Below are 16,639 nucleotides of genomic sequence, written 5' to 3'. Positions count from 1 at the left end.
TCTCCTTTTTTTTTCTCTGTTTGTCATGCGACTATCATCATTCTCTCCTGAAAAAGAAATTTTCGTTAATTTTATTCAGCTATGGAGTTAAATGAAAACAAAATTTGAATGTGAAATTTCTTTTTGTTGCAACCCTTTTAGTAGCAAATGGTTACTTTTAGGTAAGTGTTAGACCCGTAAACGACTTGATCTAACTACGAGCAGACATCTCAAGGACTTGGGCATTGGCCTTGACATGAATGGGGGCAAAACAGTGCAACAATGGTTTAAGGTGCTTGGGTATTGGCAAGGTAGCTTGAACATGCAAGGCTTACGTGCGGGCTAGAGTCATTGGCAAGGCAGCGTGTTGGCTTGACAAGGCAAAGCTGTGAAGACTTGACAATGGCAAGAACAAAGGCAGCTCACGTGAATTGCTGAAATAAAACTAAGTGTTGGAAGACAGCTAAAATATTCTAAGTGTTGGAAGCTGGCTGAAATATTCTAAGTGTTGGAATGTAGCCTGAAATATTATAAGTGTTAGAATATTAGTATTTCGTGTGGATAAGGATGTAATTTGAATTAGATTCTATCTGTTCGAAATATAGTTGTTGGAAACTTAGTTTGAATCTTGTGATGACAAGTGTCGGACAAGTGTCATTAGTAACTACCGCATGTAATTGCCATGTGCAGAAATTTTATCAAGGGTGGAAATTTCGTCTAAGGCTTAGAGAGAGTGTTTTCTGGCCTTAGACAAATTCGTGAAGCCGTCCCTTTGTATTTATTATCAGATTAATAAAGGTTGGCACAAATTCCTGTAAATTCTGTTTGTTGTTTAACTTTATTGTTTAAGTATTTTCATACTTAGTCAAACTTGTGGATGTATGATAGGTTGAGTGTTGCAGGCGTTTGCAAGACTGCCTAGGGTGATGTTCGGTAAAAATAAATCGACCCTCTTTTCAGTAAGGGTGTCAATGGGATGATACAGTTGGTTATTTTTAAAATTATAACATTCCAAATGTTTGGGTATTTATAATTTATAACCAAAACTAGATTTTTCAAAAGCATTTCAATCATATCCGTTTTTCTTCGGTATTGATATGGTTCGATTAATATTTTATTCTTTTTACTTTTAAATATCACCTCAAAATATATTATTCGCAAGTATATTCTTGAAGAAGCACTTCAATTCTTCACCAAGAAATCAAGAATGTAAAACTTTGTTGCGTATTATTTGATCTTAAACATTTAAGAGGTGTTTGCACATGTTTTGTCATGTTGTTTGATTAACTATCTATTACAAGTCTTTGAATTTTAAACCCAATTAATTAAAAACTAATTAAAGAAGGCCTAATGTCGTCCAATCACCATAAGTCTAGAACTTATATTTATATTGAAAATGTTATAAAATATATCAAGTGACAGGAAAAACGTTACCACAAACTCTTCTTTAAAAGGTAAATCAACAGTTTGCCCACAGTTTAAAGTTCACTGATCTCTCTGCTCTTAATAATTTGTGTACATAAATTCATGATGTTTAAAGAGGAAGCTACCAACAGTCGTTCATTTTCAATAAATAATCTTTTTGTAACAAGAGAATGCCATACTCAATGAGCATAAACATTTTTATAAAAAACAATATTTCATGTCAAAATGTCAGTGAAATATTAAGCAAGAAACGATGAGCAACATAGGTTAACAAACGGCAGTCAAGAAACAAATTATGAAGACAGTAACGGAGAGATTTCGATATATAAATAAGGTAGGTTGAATTAGCATCTGGGAAACGGAAAGTATGTATATCTGTCATCTATACGATGTACAATATTACAAGGACGAATTGTCAACTACATATGACATCATCCTACTGTTCCATCAGAGTATTCAACACAGCGACCATGAAGTAGACATACATTTACCTGTCTTGGTGCTAGCAGTTCATTAACATCAGCATATATTGCATCTATATCAACATTAAGAAGAATTAAGGTCACATCCAAACTTAAGCTTGTCCAGTGTTGGAAACTTCACAAACCCTGCAAGGCGAAGAGAATAAAACAGCCACTTAATATTAACTAAATTGCAAAAGTAGGCAGTCCTTCAGCAATATATTTCATCATCACATCATTTCCAACATAATTCACATGGAAAAACAAATGAGTATGAATAGACAAAGGTTCAATACATGAGCTTACTTTGAAAATGGCAGGCAAGGATATAACATACTATCAGTTAGCAGCTTCATGAAACTTATTATTGAACTATGGTAAACAAGCTTTCTAAAATATCACTATGCAGTGCCATGATTAATTAATTATATAAAGGTAGAGGTGCAAGTTGGTTTTAACGAAGACATTTCACTTATTTTCGAGTTAATGGAAGAGACTTCAATTAGGGGGATCTAAATCCATGGCAAAATTGCAAGTGTATCGAGATTTGACTCCTGTTGCACTAACTTTCCAGAAGTAGGAATAAAACCAGTTGCTCAAACAGACACTATCTGACAATTGTCGATTGAGGTTATTCAAGTGATCACAGAAGATCACGGACGTTTTTGTCCAATTATACAATGTTTCCAGCATTTTCTTTCCTTTCCTAATCTTTCACTTATATGACACATAACTTAAAAGAAGGAAGTTCTCAGACAGAATGCAATTCTGATTATCCTCGTTTTTACTAGTTATCCGCGATCAAATCCCAACTTCAGAGTACTATTTAATGAGATCTCTTGCTGATTTTCATAGAGAAATGCTGTACAATTCTTTTAGGTGAGGCTCCTAAAACGCACAGTAAAGGAGTGGTATTTGCTTCATTCTTCAAGACCTCAGTCCTATGAGATTTATATTATTGGGAAAGGGACCAAATTTGTTCTCTACTTTCCAAAATGGTTTACATTTACTCCATTATACTTTGGGAACAAAAACATTCTTTCCATTAGCAAAGTTGTTAAATGCCCCTTCTCCTAATGGAACTCCAGCTGGAACGAAAAAAAAAAAAAGCTTTAAGTTTTTTTATTTTTGCTGACAACATGGTTACTTATTTGGGCATATATCTCTTTTCTAATTAATATATCAGTCTTCTTCCCCAAATAAGTCTTCCTCCATGGCTGCACCTTAAGTTTCTTTTCAAACAATTTCAGAGAAAAGAAAATTATTTTCAAGCAACCACAGACCGAATTTTTGGGGTTTCTTTCCTGTTTCATTTTGGGTTCTGGGCATGGTTTTGTTTGATTTAAGTGCATGTATAAAAACAAGGTAGAATCAATTGCAATAGTTAAGCCATAATCTCGACATGATAAGCAAAAACTAAATTTCACTGTTGATACCTCTGTAGGGGATGAAATGAGCAGGTCCCTCTCGGAATTCATATGACCACTCAATCGCCTGCATTCATAATGCACATCAGATAAAAGATTCAAAAGTTAGCTATTCAAAGGCTCTTGGCATTATGCAGGGAAATGTAGTTGTTTCCTCTTGTTCCTCTTTTTCCCATTTTTTTACTGCATGGAGATTTGTCACAATATGGCAGTACCTTGGCTTCTCAGACTTCGTAAGATGTTTGGACATAATCGACGCCTGCAAATTCAATGTAAAATTCTTCCGAAGATCAGTGAATTTTCAAATAAAACAGGCTCAAAAGCTTGTCAATTAAATAAACTAATCAATTTCTGGTCACTACGAAGTGAACTTCCTTTAATTGCAAAAAGTCCCAATTTAAGGAAATAGACCTTCTTTTCATAGCAATAGCCTGTTAATTTTCAGGAATTTTACAATTTCCTTTAAACCACCCAAGGAATGTGGTGGAATGGATGGGATCCTTCCATTTTGAACAAATGGTGAAGGGTTCGAGCCCTTGGAATGAAGAAATCCTAGTAGCGTGCACTTCCTGGCCTTACAAGGCATGAATATCAATTATATTTTGCATCTTTTTTTTAAACAACTTAACCCATCATCTCAGGCTTTCAGAGTTAATTTTTCAATATTTCACCCCAGACAACAACTTCATGAATTGTACCACTCAAGTATATCAACGGAATGTTGCATGCTAAATTAAAATGACCTAACAATTATAGGTTATGCCACAGACAAATTCTCCTTTTCCCATTTTACTTCGATACAAATAATATCTGGAACAGAAGCTTCAAAATCTGGTAAATCAAGTGATTGTTACATGCTAAATTTAAATGCCCGAACAATTATATGTTAGGCCTTAAATGAATTTTCTTTTTGTCCATTTTCCTTCCTAATTATTTTTCTTTATTATCCCCTTGGTCATCCACCGAGGCTAAAGAATAATAACTAAACGTGAAGAATTTGAATAGAGTCAACAGAGCTGTGAAGATAGAAAATTATGTTGCTCGATGAAAAGACAAGAAAAGGTAAAGGACTTCGAAAAAAGTGAATAAATAAAGTCAACTGAGAGCTAAATCCACCATTTCTTGAACTTAATTAGGTTAGCAGTTAAAATTTTCATCCAAACAATGATACTGAAAAACATTTCCATCTCAATATTTATGGCTAGATTAGCATATGATAATCATAATACTGTTTCAGATAGCAAGAGCACTGATAATCCCATTTAAAGATGAAATATAGGGAAGAATTTTAAAATTACTACGCCTGTAATAAGAGCATAGCCATCAATTTGACTCCATTGTAAACTATAGGCATTTGGACATGAATTAAAAACATGATTGAAATTATTGATTTCAGTGAAGGTTGATTTGAAGTTGAAATTGTGTTTCGTTATAAGTTTTAACCCCACAATATGCAAAAACTATGAAAACATACCCCCCAACTCTTATATAATTTTACAGAACGAGCTAATATATCTAAATTATAATTAACAAAGGATTCCTCACAGTAGCACCAACTGATCTTTGGGTGTGTTTTATGGAAATGGAAAAGTGGGTTGACAAAGTAAGAGTTGGATAGTCACATTTGGAAATTGGAATAAAGCTGGGCTTTTTGTGTGTGGGCGTCTTTTTTTCTTCTTTTTTTTTTTTTTTGCAAAATCTAAAATAACGGGACAAGTTTTAAATTTCAGAAAAATTTAAATCACAAATTTGAAGTTGAAATTATACCGTTGAGATGAATTTGGTATTGGAAATCAAAATTTCAAGTTCAAGTTGTATTCAAAATGTGATAAACAAACACAGATTTGAAGTTGAAATTTGAAATCATGACATGAAATCGCATGTCTAAACAACACCTAAAAAGCTCAAATCAGAACTTAGCACACAAATTGTCACCTTCATAGCACCATTTCAGATAACTAGAGCACTGACAGATAATCCAGTGCCACCTCCATCATATATTTAAAGATGAATTTCAGCACCATAAAGTATTTTAAGATTGTTAGGTTTGTTATAAGAGCATAAACATCAATCTGATTCCACTACAAACTAAAAAGGTCTCAAATCAAAACAAAGCACACAACTAGCCTTTATTGACAACACACGATTCAACAGTATGGTGGCAAAACAAAATATTTGCAAGTGTTAGCCGTGATGTTCGTGCAACTAGTGTATAGAAGAGCTTCCAAATTTAATGGAACTCCTACTCATAATGCTATAAAAAGAGTACCTGCTCTTGGATTATGCTCCTGGCTTCGACAAGCTGAGCTTCTAGCTCAAGCTCTCTCTCTGTTGCTTCTGAGGTAACTTCTGCACCCTTCTGTGCATCTTGCAGTTGACCCATCCGTTCCTTCAAATTTCAGCAAAGATATACAGGTTATTTTGTGTACATACAACACATGATCTTTGTCATCTAAACATAGATAGGAGTACAAAGCAAAGTATATCAATGCATAATCACCTACTTCATTACCTTGATAGAAGCCATCTTGTTACGAAGACTTTCTTCAATTTGATCCCTAGCCATGTGGAGAGGCAGATCAAAAACATCCTGAAGGGTTGCAAACACTTGAGTTTCTTCATGTCATTAAAAGGTAAGACATCTATAAGAATAACCAATCCTATTTATGTCTTTAGAAAATAAGCTATACCGTTCTACCACCCAATGGGGACTGCAAGTGATCTGTGTCTAGCCTCTCACTGGTTGAAGATGATTGCCTCGAAGACCCATTTGGGGCATTTAAGAACTCACGCATATCAGCCTACAATAGGAAGGTCAGTCACACTCTCAACAAAAGATTGCTTCAAAAATTTGTATTACACGTGAAGAAAATTTGTATAGTCATCACTGATCAATATACACAAGGTTGTGTCTTGATTGCAGCTGACTTCCCTGGAAGACCCCATTTGGGACATTTTAGGGCATTTCCAACCCTACCCTCTAATTTACTCTCTATATAGAGTTCTCTATTTTTTGACAATCAACTCCAACCCAATTCTCTATTTTACTCTCTAAAAATGATCTTCTCCTCCCTCCTCTCATTTTTATTTTCTGATTTCATAATATAAATCCTTTGTTTCTTTTTCCCAAATAATCACCTTATATGAAAATTCATGTAATATAAAATTTTATTTTTTTTAAATTCTTTATTTAATATAACATTATATTTTATTCTAAATTTCTATATGACATAAATTGCAACAAATATCATATAATATCCATATTAACGGACAATTCAAATAAAAGTGAAAACTCATTAATAAAATACAATTATATAAACATTACATAACTACTGAACTTTCAAAATTATTATGTTAATCCCATAAATGCTCTATTAATGCATTACGAATTCAAAATTAGCATTTTCGTCGTTTATTTTTTAGCAACAAGAACTGTGAATAATTGGGAAAAAAATCCACAATCACAACCACAACAATTCTCTAGATCATACACTAATTTTTTCTACCAGATTACTAATTTATTGTTGTGATTTTAAATTATTATGTTATGTATTGTATCTTTATCTTATATTTAAATTATTATGTTATGTACAGAATTTTTAAATTGAAGTTTTCATCTTATCATTTAAATTTTGTGTCATTCTTTATAGTGAAAATCAACAATAATATTAAATCACTTAAAATAACGAAAATTTGAAAAAAAAATTGAAATATTATTAATTCGAATGAAAGTAGTATATATTAAATCATATTATTTTTTAAAATGTTATATTACGTTTGAAAAGAATTACGAATATTAGAGATTCAATTAATATCCTTATATGAAAAATAATATGTAAATTACAAAATAATTTTTTATAATAATATAATAATCAAAAAGAGAAATGGAGAGTATGAATAGTAGTTCTCAAAATTTGGAGAACCACTATTCAACTCACTACAATTAGAGTGTAGAGGATGAAATAGAGAGTCATGGAGAAGGTATTCTCTATTATACTCTCCAAATATAGAGAGTGAATAGTAAAATAAAAAGGGGTTGGAGATAGTCTTACAGGTTACTCATGTAAGCCAATAGCCAATAAGAAGGTCAGTCACATTCTAAACAGAACTGCTTTTTCAAAAGTATGCATTACACATGAAGAAAATTTGTATGGTCAATACACAAGGTCATGTGGCAAACATATTTATTCTGTGCTTACCATGCTCTTACAGTCCCTTTTGTGTTCTTTTTTCCCCAAAAATTATTAACAGAATGAATCAACTAGGAGTAAGACGAGAAGAATCAGAAGGAAAAGGAATCCACTTTTAAGTAAACAAATAGAAAGTACTAACTATAAGTATGCAGTATATAGACTGAAAACAACTTCAAAAACACGCTATAAATGGTGCACAGGCACTCGTATAAAAACAGGAGGAGTTCCATACTCCCTTTCTTATCATTATCTATTAATCTAATTATTTTTTCAATTCTTTGAGATGAGCTACAGGAAATATATCCAATAATAATAAGAAAAGAAAGAAGCACTAGAATCCATTGACGTGAAATCAACTCTGTGGAAGACAGGTAAAAGTTTAACTATGACGTTGAACTCTTAAAAAATCATTGCTTGCAAAAAGCCACATAAGTCAGACAGAATACTAACTCCAGTAGAAGCTCAATGCATAGTGGGTTTATCTGAATAGTTGGTTTCATGATACTGATAGTGTGAAGTTGTAAGAAAAAACACTAGCAGATTTTATGATCAATTCACCAGCTCCGAGTGTTGGCCGATGTTGAACAAACTGTACTCAACTTCCTTAAGCAGTGTTTATTTGTGAATGGATTCATAGGATCATGCAAAGAAATTGTGTTTATTTAATGTTACTCAAGAAGTTAAAGAAAAAAAGTCTTTTTGGGAAAACGTTTCTTAAAGAAGTGGTTTTATGGTGTTTCAATGAAATTTCTTCCACTCACAAAACAACTATAATTACCCAAACACGTTTTAATTTTTGCAGAAACCCTTTTCTCCAGAAAAAAAATCCCAAAGTTACCCAAACAGCTCCTAAAACATCTTTCACTGGACATTTCTTATTGGGATAAGACTTTGTTTTATCTATCTTCCACAACTCTAAAGTTCCATCGTTATCAAATTTTAACACAAAAAAATAACCATAAATCTCACAACACTAATTGCAGTTATCTAAGACATTTAGGATTTGTGATGCAAACAAGCCTTCCCTCCCTCACATCTGATCTCAGATAGATAGGTACATGCACCCTTATTCCATCAATACTCATGAGGTTATCTGACAAATAATTATATTTCACATATGGAACCCTCCATAACCAACTAAGCGCCTGTATTATGTTCTATCTAACTTTTGAGCACAACATGCTTAAAAAATTAATACTAGTTTGAGTGTGCTATATCAACAAACTCCTAACTAAGGGAGACTATACTTGCTTGATATTGTCTGTCTACTCTATTCTTGAACAAATATAGAAGTATTTAGAAGTGATATATTCATACAAGTCACAGATAATTTTGAAAAAACATTCTTGGATCAAAGTTTTTTCCAACAAAATTTTCAAACCTTTTTTTGGGTGGGAAGTGCCCAGAGGCACTTGTAACTGAAATATCTTCTTCCATTCACTAAACACTCAAAATTAGGAGGAAAAATTATGAACATACAATTAACATATTTTTTCTTTTAGACAAGCTTACTCTCAAAATGTTTTCCTAAAACTTCTCTCCGAAGATTGTCCAAACGGCATTAATTGCTGAAAACAAGATGCTAAATCAAAACGCTGAATCACTGCTATGACTATTGAATGTACCTGCATTGATCGCAGTAATGCCCTCAAATCAGCATTTTCTGCAGCTAGTTCTTGATTTTTAGCTTCGTAGGCATCTACCTAATGGATTAGACAAAATGATAAGCTTATATAGGATACTGAAAGAGTTTAAGCAGGCTCATCGAGCACTTACAATCTTCTTGTAGAAGTCATTGTCAGTCTTCTTCCCATTCCATGTCCCACGTTGACGCCCTTCTTTCTATATACATTTAATGGAACTGTTAAAACTCCGGAAAACTAATGTGTACATATAGCACACCAGAAAAGAGTTGATGTTACCTGGAGCAAATTCATTATTTCCATGCCTGATCTGGATTCCTTCTTTTTCTCCATCATCACTTGATTTAGCCTCTCCTGGAAATAGCAGACCCATCCATAAATTGTGATGCTTAATAGGATTGGAGATGGAATAAGCATAGCTCTGCATATATAATGATAGTAAACAAAGATGAGAGAGATCTTACCTGCAACTTTATGTACTCCTTTTCCTTTTTCTTCATTTCATATATCTGCTGAGTTCTGACTTGCTATTTCAACAATATAATTCAGCATAGATGAGACCAGCTATGAAACACTACTTCATTAAAAGCAGTATAAATAAATAGTAGTCGACCTGATTGCCAAGAACCATCCTCTGAAACTCATCTCTTTCCTTCTGCAACTTGTCAATTTGTGCCTTCAAAGCTGCAGTAGCTTTAGCTTCCTACACATAAATTTTCTCTAAGGTCAGCAAAGCGTAAATCTGGACTCCTTGGCTTTATGAAAAAGTAGGCTTCCAGACCTCTCTAGTAATGGTAGCTATCTCTCTATCTTTGACTTGAAGTTGAGATTCCAGCCTCTCCACTTTGGCCTCTAATCTTGATATGTCTGATAACAGCCTTTCAGAAGAAGAAAATGTAAAAATCATTGAACATCTTGCTCAGTTTAGAGAACATCAATAGAAAACCACCAGTAGACCAAATTGCCAGTAGAATCAAGGCCTGGGAACTTTATTCTTTTTGTACTCAAGATAATCCAAATGAACTGATACACACAGTAAATCACAGGAAAATAATTATGCATACTATTGTACTGTACAGTCAAATATTTCTAATAATAGGACGTCTCTGGATCCTGTTCAAATTTGTTTATATGCCTACCAATTGAATTGATCTTTTTATACTTCCCTACTTCTATGAGAAGTCCATAACAACAACAACAAAAACATATCCAGTGGAATCCCACAAATAGGGTTTGGGGAGGGTAGAGTGTACGCATACCTTACAACTACCTCATGGAGACAACAACAAACAAACAAAATAATGCAATAATAGAAACATCATAAAAATAGACGGTGGTAGTAAGACCATGCAATGCTCAAAATGTTCTACTTAAAGGCACAAATGCATTGTTTCTAAGGCTGGAAAAGAAAAGAAATTAATTTGACCTTAATCACGAAAGAAAAGCAGTAAGCTCCCTAAATCAAGGGTTGCATTCAAACAATTTGAAGAAACAAAATTTGTGAAGACGCCAAAGCATTTTTACCGAGAAAACACACAAAAGGTCAAAAACAACAGAGGTTGAAAAACCTAAAACTGAAAGTCACTAAGATGACACAAAAAAAAAACAAATAGACATTGAAAGAATCTATAACTTAATATTTTCCAGTTCAATATTGCGACGAACTTCTACAAACACTTAGAGGTCGTTTGGCATGATGCATTCGAATTGTAAAATAATGCATGCTATCTATAACTAATACATGGAAACCATGGTATTAGTAATGAAAGGGGTTTTAATACATGTATTAGCATAGTTAAAGACACAATTACCCTTCAAAACATTTTTCACCGTATTTGTGGAAGGTATTTTTATAAACAAATAGTTTTTTTAGAAATTATTCAAGACATTTTATTTTCAATCCACCAAACCAAACACTACATAATAGATAATCTCAGCATAATTAATACATGCATAGCGAATATCAGTATTACTAATGTCAGCATTACTAATGCACCCATTCGGCATTATTGCTATTCATCCTACTAAACGACCCCATCCATCAATAATTGGAAACTACTTTAAAACTAATATAATGGCTTTCATTCTAACAATTATTTCAGAGACAACTTCTCCTATCTTTATTCGTACACTAATAAGATCAAAGTTTAGACATGTAATATCCATCCAACCGAAAGAAAACCTAAGCAAATATCACAAAGTTTGTCACTGCAAGATCATTTTCATGAAGCCCAACAGAACTACTCCAGAAGTGTTCAATACCGTTGTCTCTGCTCATTTGTGGACTCCCTGAATTCAATATCCCTCTGCCTCTGCTGTAATAGTGCATATACACAATTGCAAGTCCTTGCAATTGAAACCTACCAAATGAGAAATCAGTCAGATACTACACACAGTTCAGCTCAATATATATAACATTCTCTATACATCTACCAATGATTAGCATCATTCCACTAATAAACCCAACTTTGAAGAGTTTCTCGCAAAACACTTGTTTCCACAGAGTAAGCTGGACTGGAATGAAAATAAGTTTCATCCCAACTTTCATTGGTCAATATTCTGAAGGGACAACAATTCAATTGTGATACTTTCTCCAATCAAATTAACTGTCAATTTCAACAATAATAATTTTTTTCCACTTGAACTATCATAACACACAAATTAATATTAGAAAAATATGATGTGATATCAAATCAAATGGGCTAAACAGAGTACAAATTTATGTTAGAAACTAAAATCATTTGCATATTTCAGGATCGAGTTATTTCCACCTGCACCCACTCACAACCTTTGCTTAAAAGACAGTACCCCTAGAAAAGGAATATTTTAAAGCAGAAAATGTTCTACTTCTATCCGTCAGCTTTCACTCTCGCGGTTAGATCAGTCACTTTCACCTCTCTCACTCAAATTTCCCATCAACATGTCGAAACCCTAACGCATTGTTAGTAATGTCCAAACCCTAACGCTTAACCACCCCTCCCCGGGCTACCCACAGTAATGCATTGTGTGAAATACAATGAGAAGAAGAAAATATAAACAAAATAAGAAACGGCATACTGGGTCATGTGCAAAAAGATCGAGAGAAGCAGGAAACCCGAAAGTGACCAATGTTTGGTTGAGATACTTAGCACAGTGCTCCAAATTGTTGATATCTGCAAAGTTACATTCACTAAAAAACAACAAAAATGAGTACATTTTGCTGACTTACATTGAAACAGATCAGTTAAAATCAAAACCCTAAAGATATTACTCTTGTGAATTACCTGATTCCCATACCGCTAGGTGGAGTAGATGCACGCTGCAGAAGAATTACAATTGTTTAACAAAAACGAAACACAAAGTAAGTAGAATGAGAGAAAAGGAGAAAGGGAATAAAATACTCTGAGATCGTAATCATTGTCTGTAGGAGGCATGTTCGATGGTTGAGAAAAATCCAAAGAAGATAGATCTGAATGGATGTAGGCCAAATTTTGAAATTGAAAATAGTGTGTGTTTTGTACTAGGAAGGAGGGAGGGAGGGAGGGAGGAGTAGTTTATTCTATTGGTTTTCACTTTTCGCAGTAGTGCCACGCCACACTCTCTAAAGTCGAAATTGGGGAAAGTACGGTTGACACGACCGGCGGGTATGACGGGTCTCTAAGCTCAACTTTGTTTTGACTAGCGGATTCTTTTGCAATCATAGAATATTTTATTTTAGGCAAAAGTCATATGCGACGATTCAACACTTTAACTAGATGTACTATTTATTAAACAGTTGTACATATTATGTTATATGTGATAGAATAATTTATCAGGCTAAAAAGGGGTAGAAAATTAGGACCTTAGTATAGTATAAATGTGTCTCTGGGATTTCGGGCATAGGTTGAGGGGGTACTTGAATATTTTCCCTTTTTAAAAATATATTATGCTTGTTTTGTAAGAAATTGACCTATTGTATTAGAAGTTTATTAAAATGTGTGATAAATGTATTAATCATCAATAAAACTTGTATTATATTGCATAATAAATTGTTCTTTGTAATATGTATTAAAACTGTATTATAAATGTATTAAAAGTGATCAAGTGAAAAAGAAAATGGTATTTCTATAAATGATAAATATTTTCTTAATATAGTATATTTATGTAAGTTACCTTTATAAAACATGCTAAAAGCGTGGTTTCAAACCCCCAAAAAATCAAGGGTTCCCCAGTAAAATTATATACTACTACTTCCTTGAAATTTCAACAATACAAAATGACATCTAAGAAGTTTGTTTCCAACTCAATTGTTGCTAAGACCGCTAATTCCAAATTTTCCTCCAAGGTGGAGAACATATTAAATACTACTATGAAAATTTTAAGACCCATCAATCGTCACTAAACAAAGAAAAGATGTTAGGACAACAAGCACTTCAACTATCGTTCGCATCAGTTCCTATTTTTTATGATTCATTCTGAATGAATTAGAAGAAAGAAAGAATATAACTGTGATTGTTGAAAAGACGTTTGTCCAACTCAGTCCATTTAGTACCAAGGATCACACTATTCAAGATGAAGATGATGTCTTGACCACTAGATCTTTTCCAGACAATCCATGTAACTTATTTAAATCAAATTTTAGTTTGAGGGAAAATTTGTTCTTTACTGTATCATCAATAATGGCCATAAGCAATAGTGACTAACACCTCAATTGTTGAAGAACAACTAGCAATTTGACAAACACAATTGAACATCTAATGAAGTATGTGTAAGACCAAGATAGTCGAAATGTGAAGTTGATAAACATAGTTGAAAATGTAATGGAGGAGGGCTGAAGTCATCCACCTGAAAAACGTCCCAAGGTACGAGAAGAAAGAGATTCGTCTACAAAATAAACACATATTTGTGATGAACTACAAGGAATCTCCATTGGAGAAATTCTCATTTATCAATTGAAGTACTTTATAATAGAAACTATCAAAGATAAATATGATATCTCTTCAAAGTCATCATCTAAATATGGTCATATACTTCAAGAATCGATGTTTTGAAGATGCCATCTAATTATAAGCCTACAAAATTTCAACAATTTGATGAAAAGGGAAATCATCAACAATACATTGCACATTTTGTTTAAACTTCCAATATGTTGAAACATATGGAGATTATCTGGTTAAACATTTTGTGTGCTTCTTTCTAAGAAATGCTTTCGACTGGTATACGGATCTTAAGGCTGATTTCACTGAAAGTTAAAATAACTTGAACATGATTTTATTTAATCGTTTTTATAGCATGAGTGAACTTGTAACACTCTAAAAAATGATAGGTGGAACTAGAGCCTAAACGTAAGGACGAACATATTAAATATGAGTTATAGGGGTCAAAGTCATGAGGCAAGTGCAATGGCCAAATGGCTAAGCCAAAGCCAAAAGGACAATGATGCCCCTATCCATTAGCTACTGCCCCAACTCTAATGCGAAGGACCACGAGTCGTGGTCCTCTCCATGGCTCGTGAAGGTGGGTGTGGTCTTGCCTTGGCCATGAAAGTTTGGCTACCAAATTTCTTAGCTACTACCTCAAACTTCACGGCAATCATCACGGTTTGTGGTCTTGACCACGGCCAAGAGAGGCTATCGTGAAATTGACTTAGGCAAATAGCCAAATGGCCCCAAATGGCAAAGCCACTGCCCCAACTCCATGGGAAGTACCACGTGTCATGGCCCACTTCACGAGCTGTGAAGGGGCCAGTGGAGGTGACTGAGCCTCAAATGACAAATGCCACCCAACCCTAGTCTCTATCCCAATCTTCACGAGAGGGACCATCAGTCATGGTCCTCACCAAGGCTCGTGAAGATGGATGTGACAACTGGACTAGGTCTTTTGGTGAGGGTCATTTAAGTCATTTTATTTTTAAGTCCAATTAATATGGGGTGTTTTGGGTATTTTAGGGGTAAAATATATATTGTTTTTTATAAGTCATAATCCACAAGACTTGGCCATTAGTTCACGACACCCTAATATTTGCTCCCAAAACCCAATTTTCTAAAAAATTACCTCTCTAGAAGTTCCTCCATTGAAGAGTCCAAGAAGCTCAAGATTAGGGTTAAAGCTCCAAGATTTTCATTCCAATTTTGTGGACAAACAACAACTAAGTGTGGGAACTTTCATTTATGGAAATTCTTCCTTCATGAAGCCCTTCAAAGCTACTTTCCAATTTTGGGATAATATTCAAAATCTAGGGTTTGTATTCTATCCACGGGGTCTTCATGAAATCGATTTCACTATTTAAATTATCCTATCTTATGATGAATGTAATTTTTTAAAAAAGGTTTTATTGTGAAAATCCCCATGAACCTATTTACCTCCCATGTCCCCAATTCCATGAAATTATGATGGATTTCTTGATGATTTATGAATATGTGGGATTGTATGTGTGTTGATTTAGTTAATTAATCTTGTATATCCATGCTTAAAGTAGAAATTCCAAGTGTGATTTTCAAGATACGATTTATGATCCTAAAAAGGGTATATGGCTAGGGTTTATATATGCTGGTGAAGGTTAAGTATGAACTTATGTTTCACTTAAAAGGTGAAGATCTTATGACTAATGTGTAAACTATGGTATTGTTGAAACACTAGTTTCCCTTACCACTACACATGATTATGTATGAACTGTCTTAGATGGTTATATATAGGGGTGTCAAAATGAACCCAAACATAGGTAACTCGCCCAACCCGTTTAGAATTTTAAGGGTTGGGCTTAAGATAATTTGAATTGGGTTTAATCTCAACCCATTTAAATTTAATCCATTTGAAGATAATTATTATATGAGCCCATTCAATCTCCAATTTCAACCCGTTTTAAGATTTTTCATTACGATATGTTTCGATATTGAAAGTATGAATTATTATCTATTTAACATCTTTAGGATTTAACTATCAATTTGTTACTTTTTTAACAAAAAATTCTTGAGCGGAAATTCCAATTATGATTATAAAAATTAAATATAAATATGTTAAATTATTGAGATTAATCGGGTCAAATTGCGGGTCAAGACCCAACCCATTCTTTATCGCATTTGAGCCCAACCCATTTGAGCCCAAAGTAAACTTGGGCAGGTCAAGACCTAGTCCGATTTTTATTCAACCCATTTTAATATTTTTAATTTCAACCCAACCCGCCCATTTGATACCCCTAGTTATATTGACATTATGTTGATTAAAAGGTAATTCTCATGAAATTACTATAGATGCAATGTGAAAGGATTTCTTACATGAATATGATGGTTCTAATAAGGGTGAAAGGTAGTTCTTACTTTAATGAATCTATAAGCTAATATGATGTTGGTTGGTGTGAGTGTCTGAGTGCATTCTCCTATGAATATGAACTCAAGTAAAGACTTCAAGTAACTTTAAAGGGAATCATGCTTAGCACCGAGTGGATATATTTTTGAGATGGGTTCCTTTATGTTAGTATTTGGGTACCCACTGCGGTGTCTCATGAGACGAAAACCTGCACATTAGTAGTATAAGGTTTCTCAAAGAAATATCCA

General features: G+C 33.6%; 1 protein-coding gene across 1 annotated transcript; it reads right to left on the bottom strand.

The window, feature by feature from the left end:
- Positions 1-1,697: 1,697 nt before the first annotated feature.
- Positions 1,698-12,827, bottom strand: LOC101247629 (uncharacterized). The gene is made up of 16 exons (XM_004242884.5): positions 12,509-12,827; positions 12,392-12,426; positions 12,186-12,297; positions 11,391-11,488; positions 9,910-10,006; positions 9,742-9,831; positions 9,593-9,655; positions 9,408-9,482; positions 9,262-9,327; positions 9,111-9,188; positions 5,983-6,093; positions 5,805-5,882; positions 5,562-5,681; positions 3,508-3,551; positions 3,302-3,359; positions 1,698-2,012 (listed from the first exon to the last, which is right to left on the bottom strand). Exons 1-16 carry the CDS (start codon positions 12,539-12,541, stop codon positions 2,004-2,006), a joined length of 1,167 nt encoding a protein of 388 aa, XP_004242932.1. The 5' UTR covers positions 12,542-12,827; the 3' UTR covers positions 1,698-2,003.
- Between the last annotated feature and the right edge of the window lie 3,812 nt (positions 12,828-16,639).

Source organism: Solanum lycopersicum, chromosome 7, assembly GCF_036512215.1.
Source record: "Solanum lycopersicum chromosome 7, SLM_r2.1".
Lineage (NCBI taxonomy): Eukaryota > Viridiplantae > Streptophyta > Magnoliopsida > Solanales > Solanaceae > Solanum > Solanum lycopersicum.
This window is presented reverse-complemented; position numbering and strand designations above follow the sequence as displayed.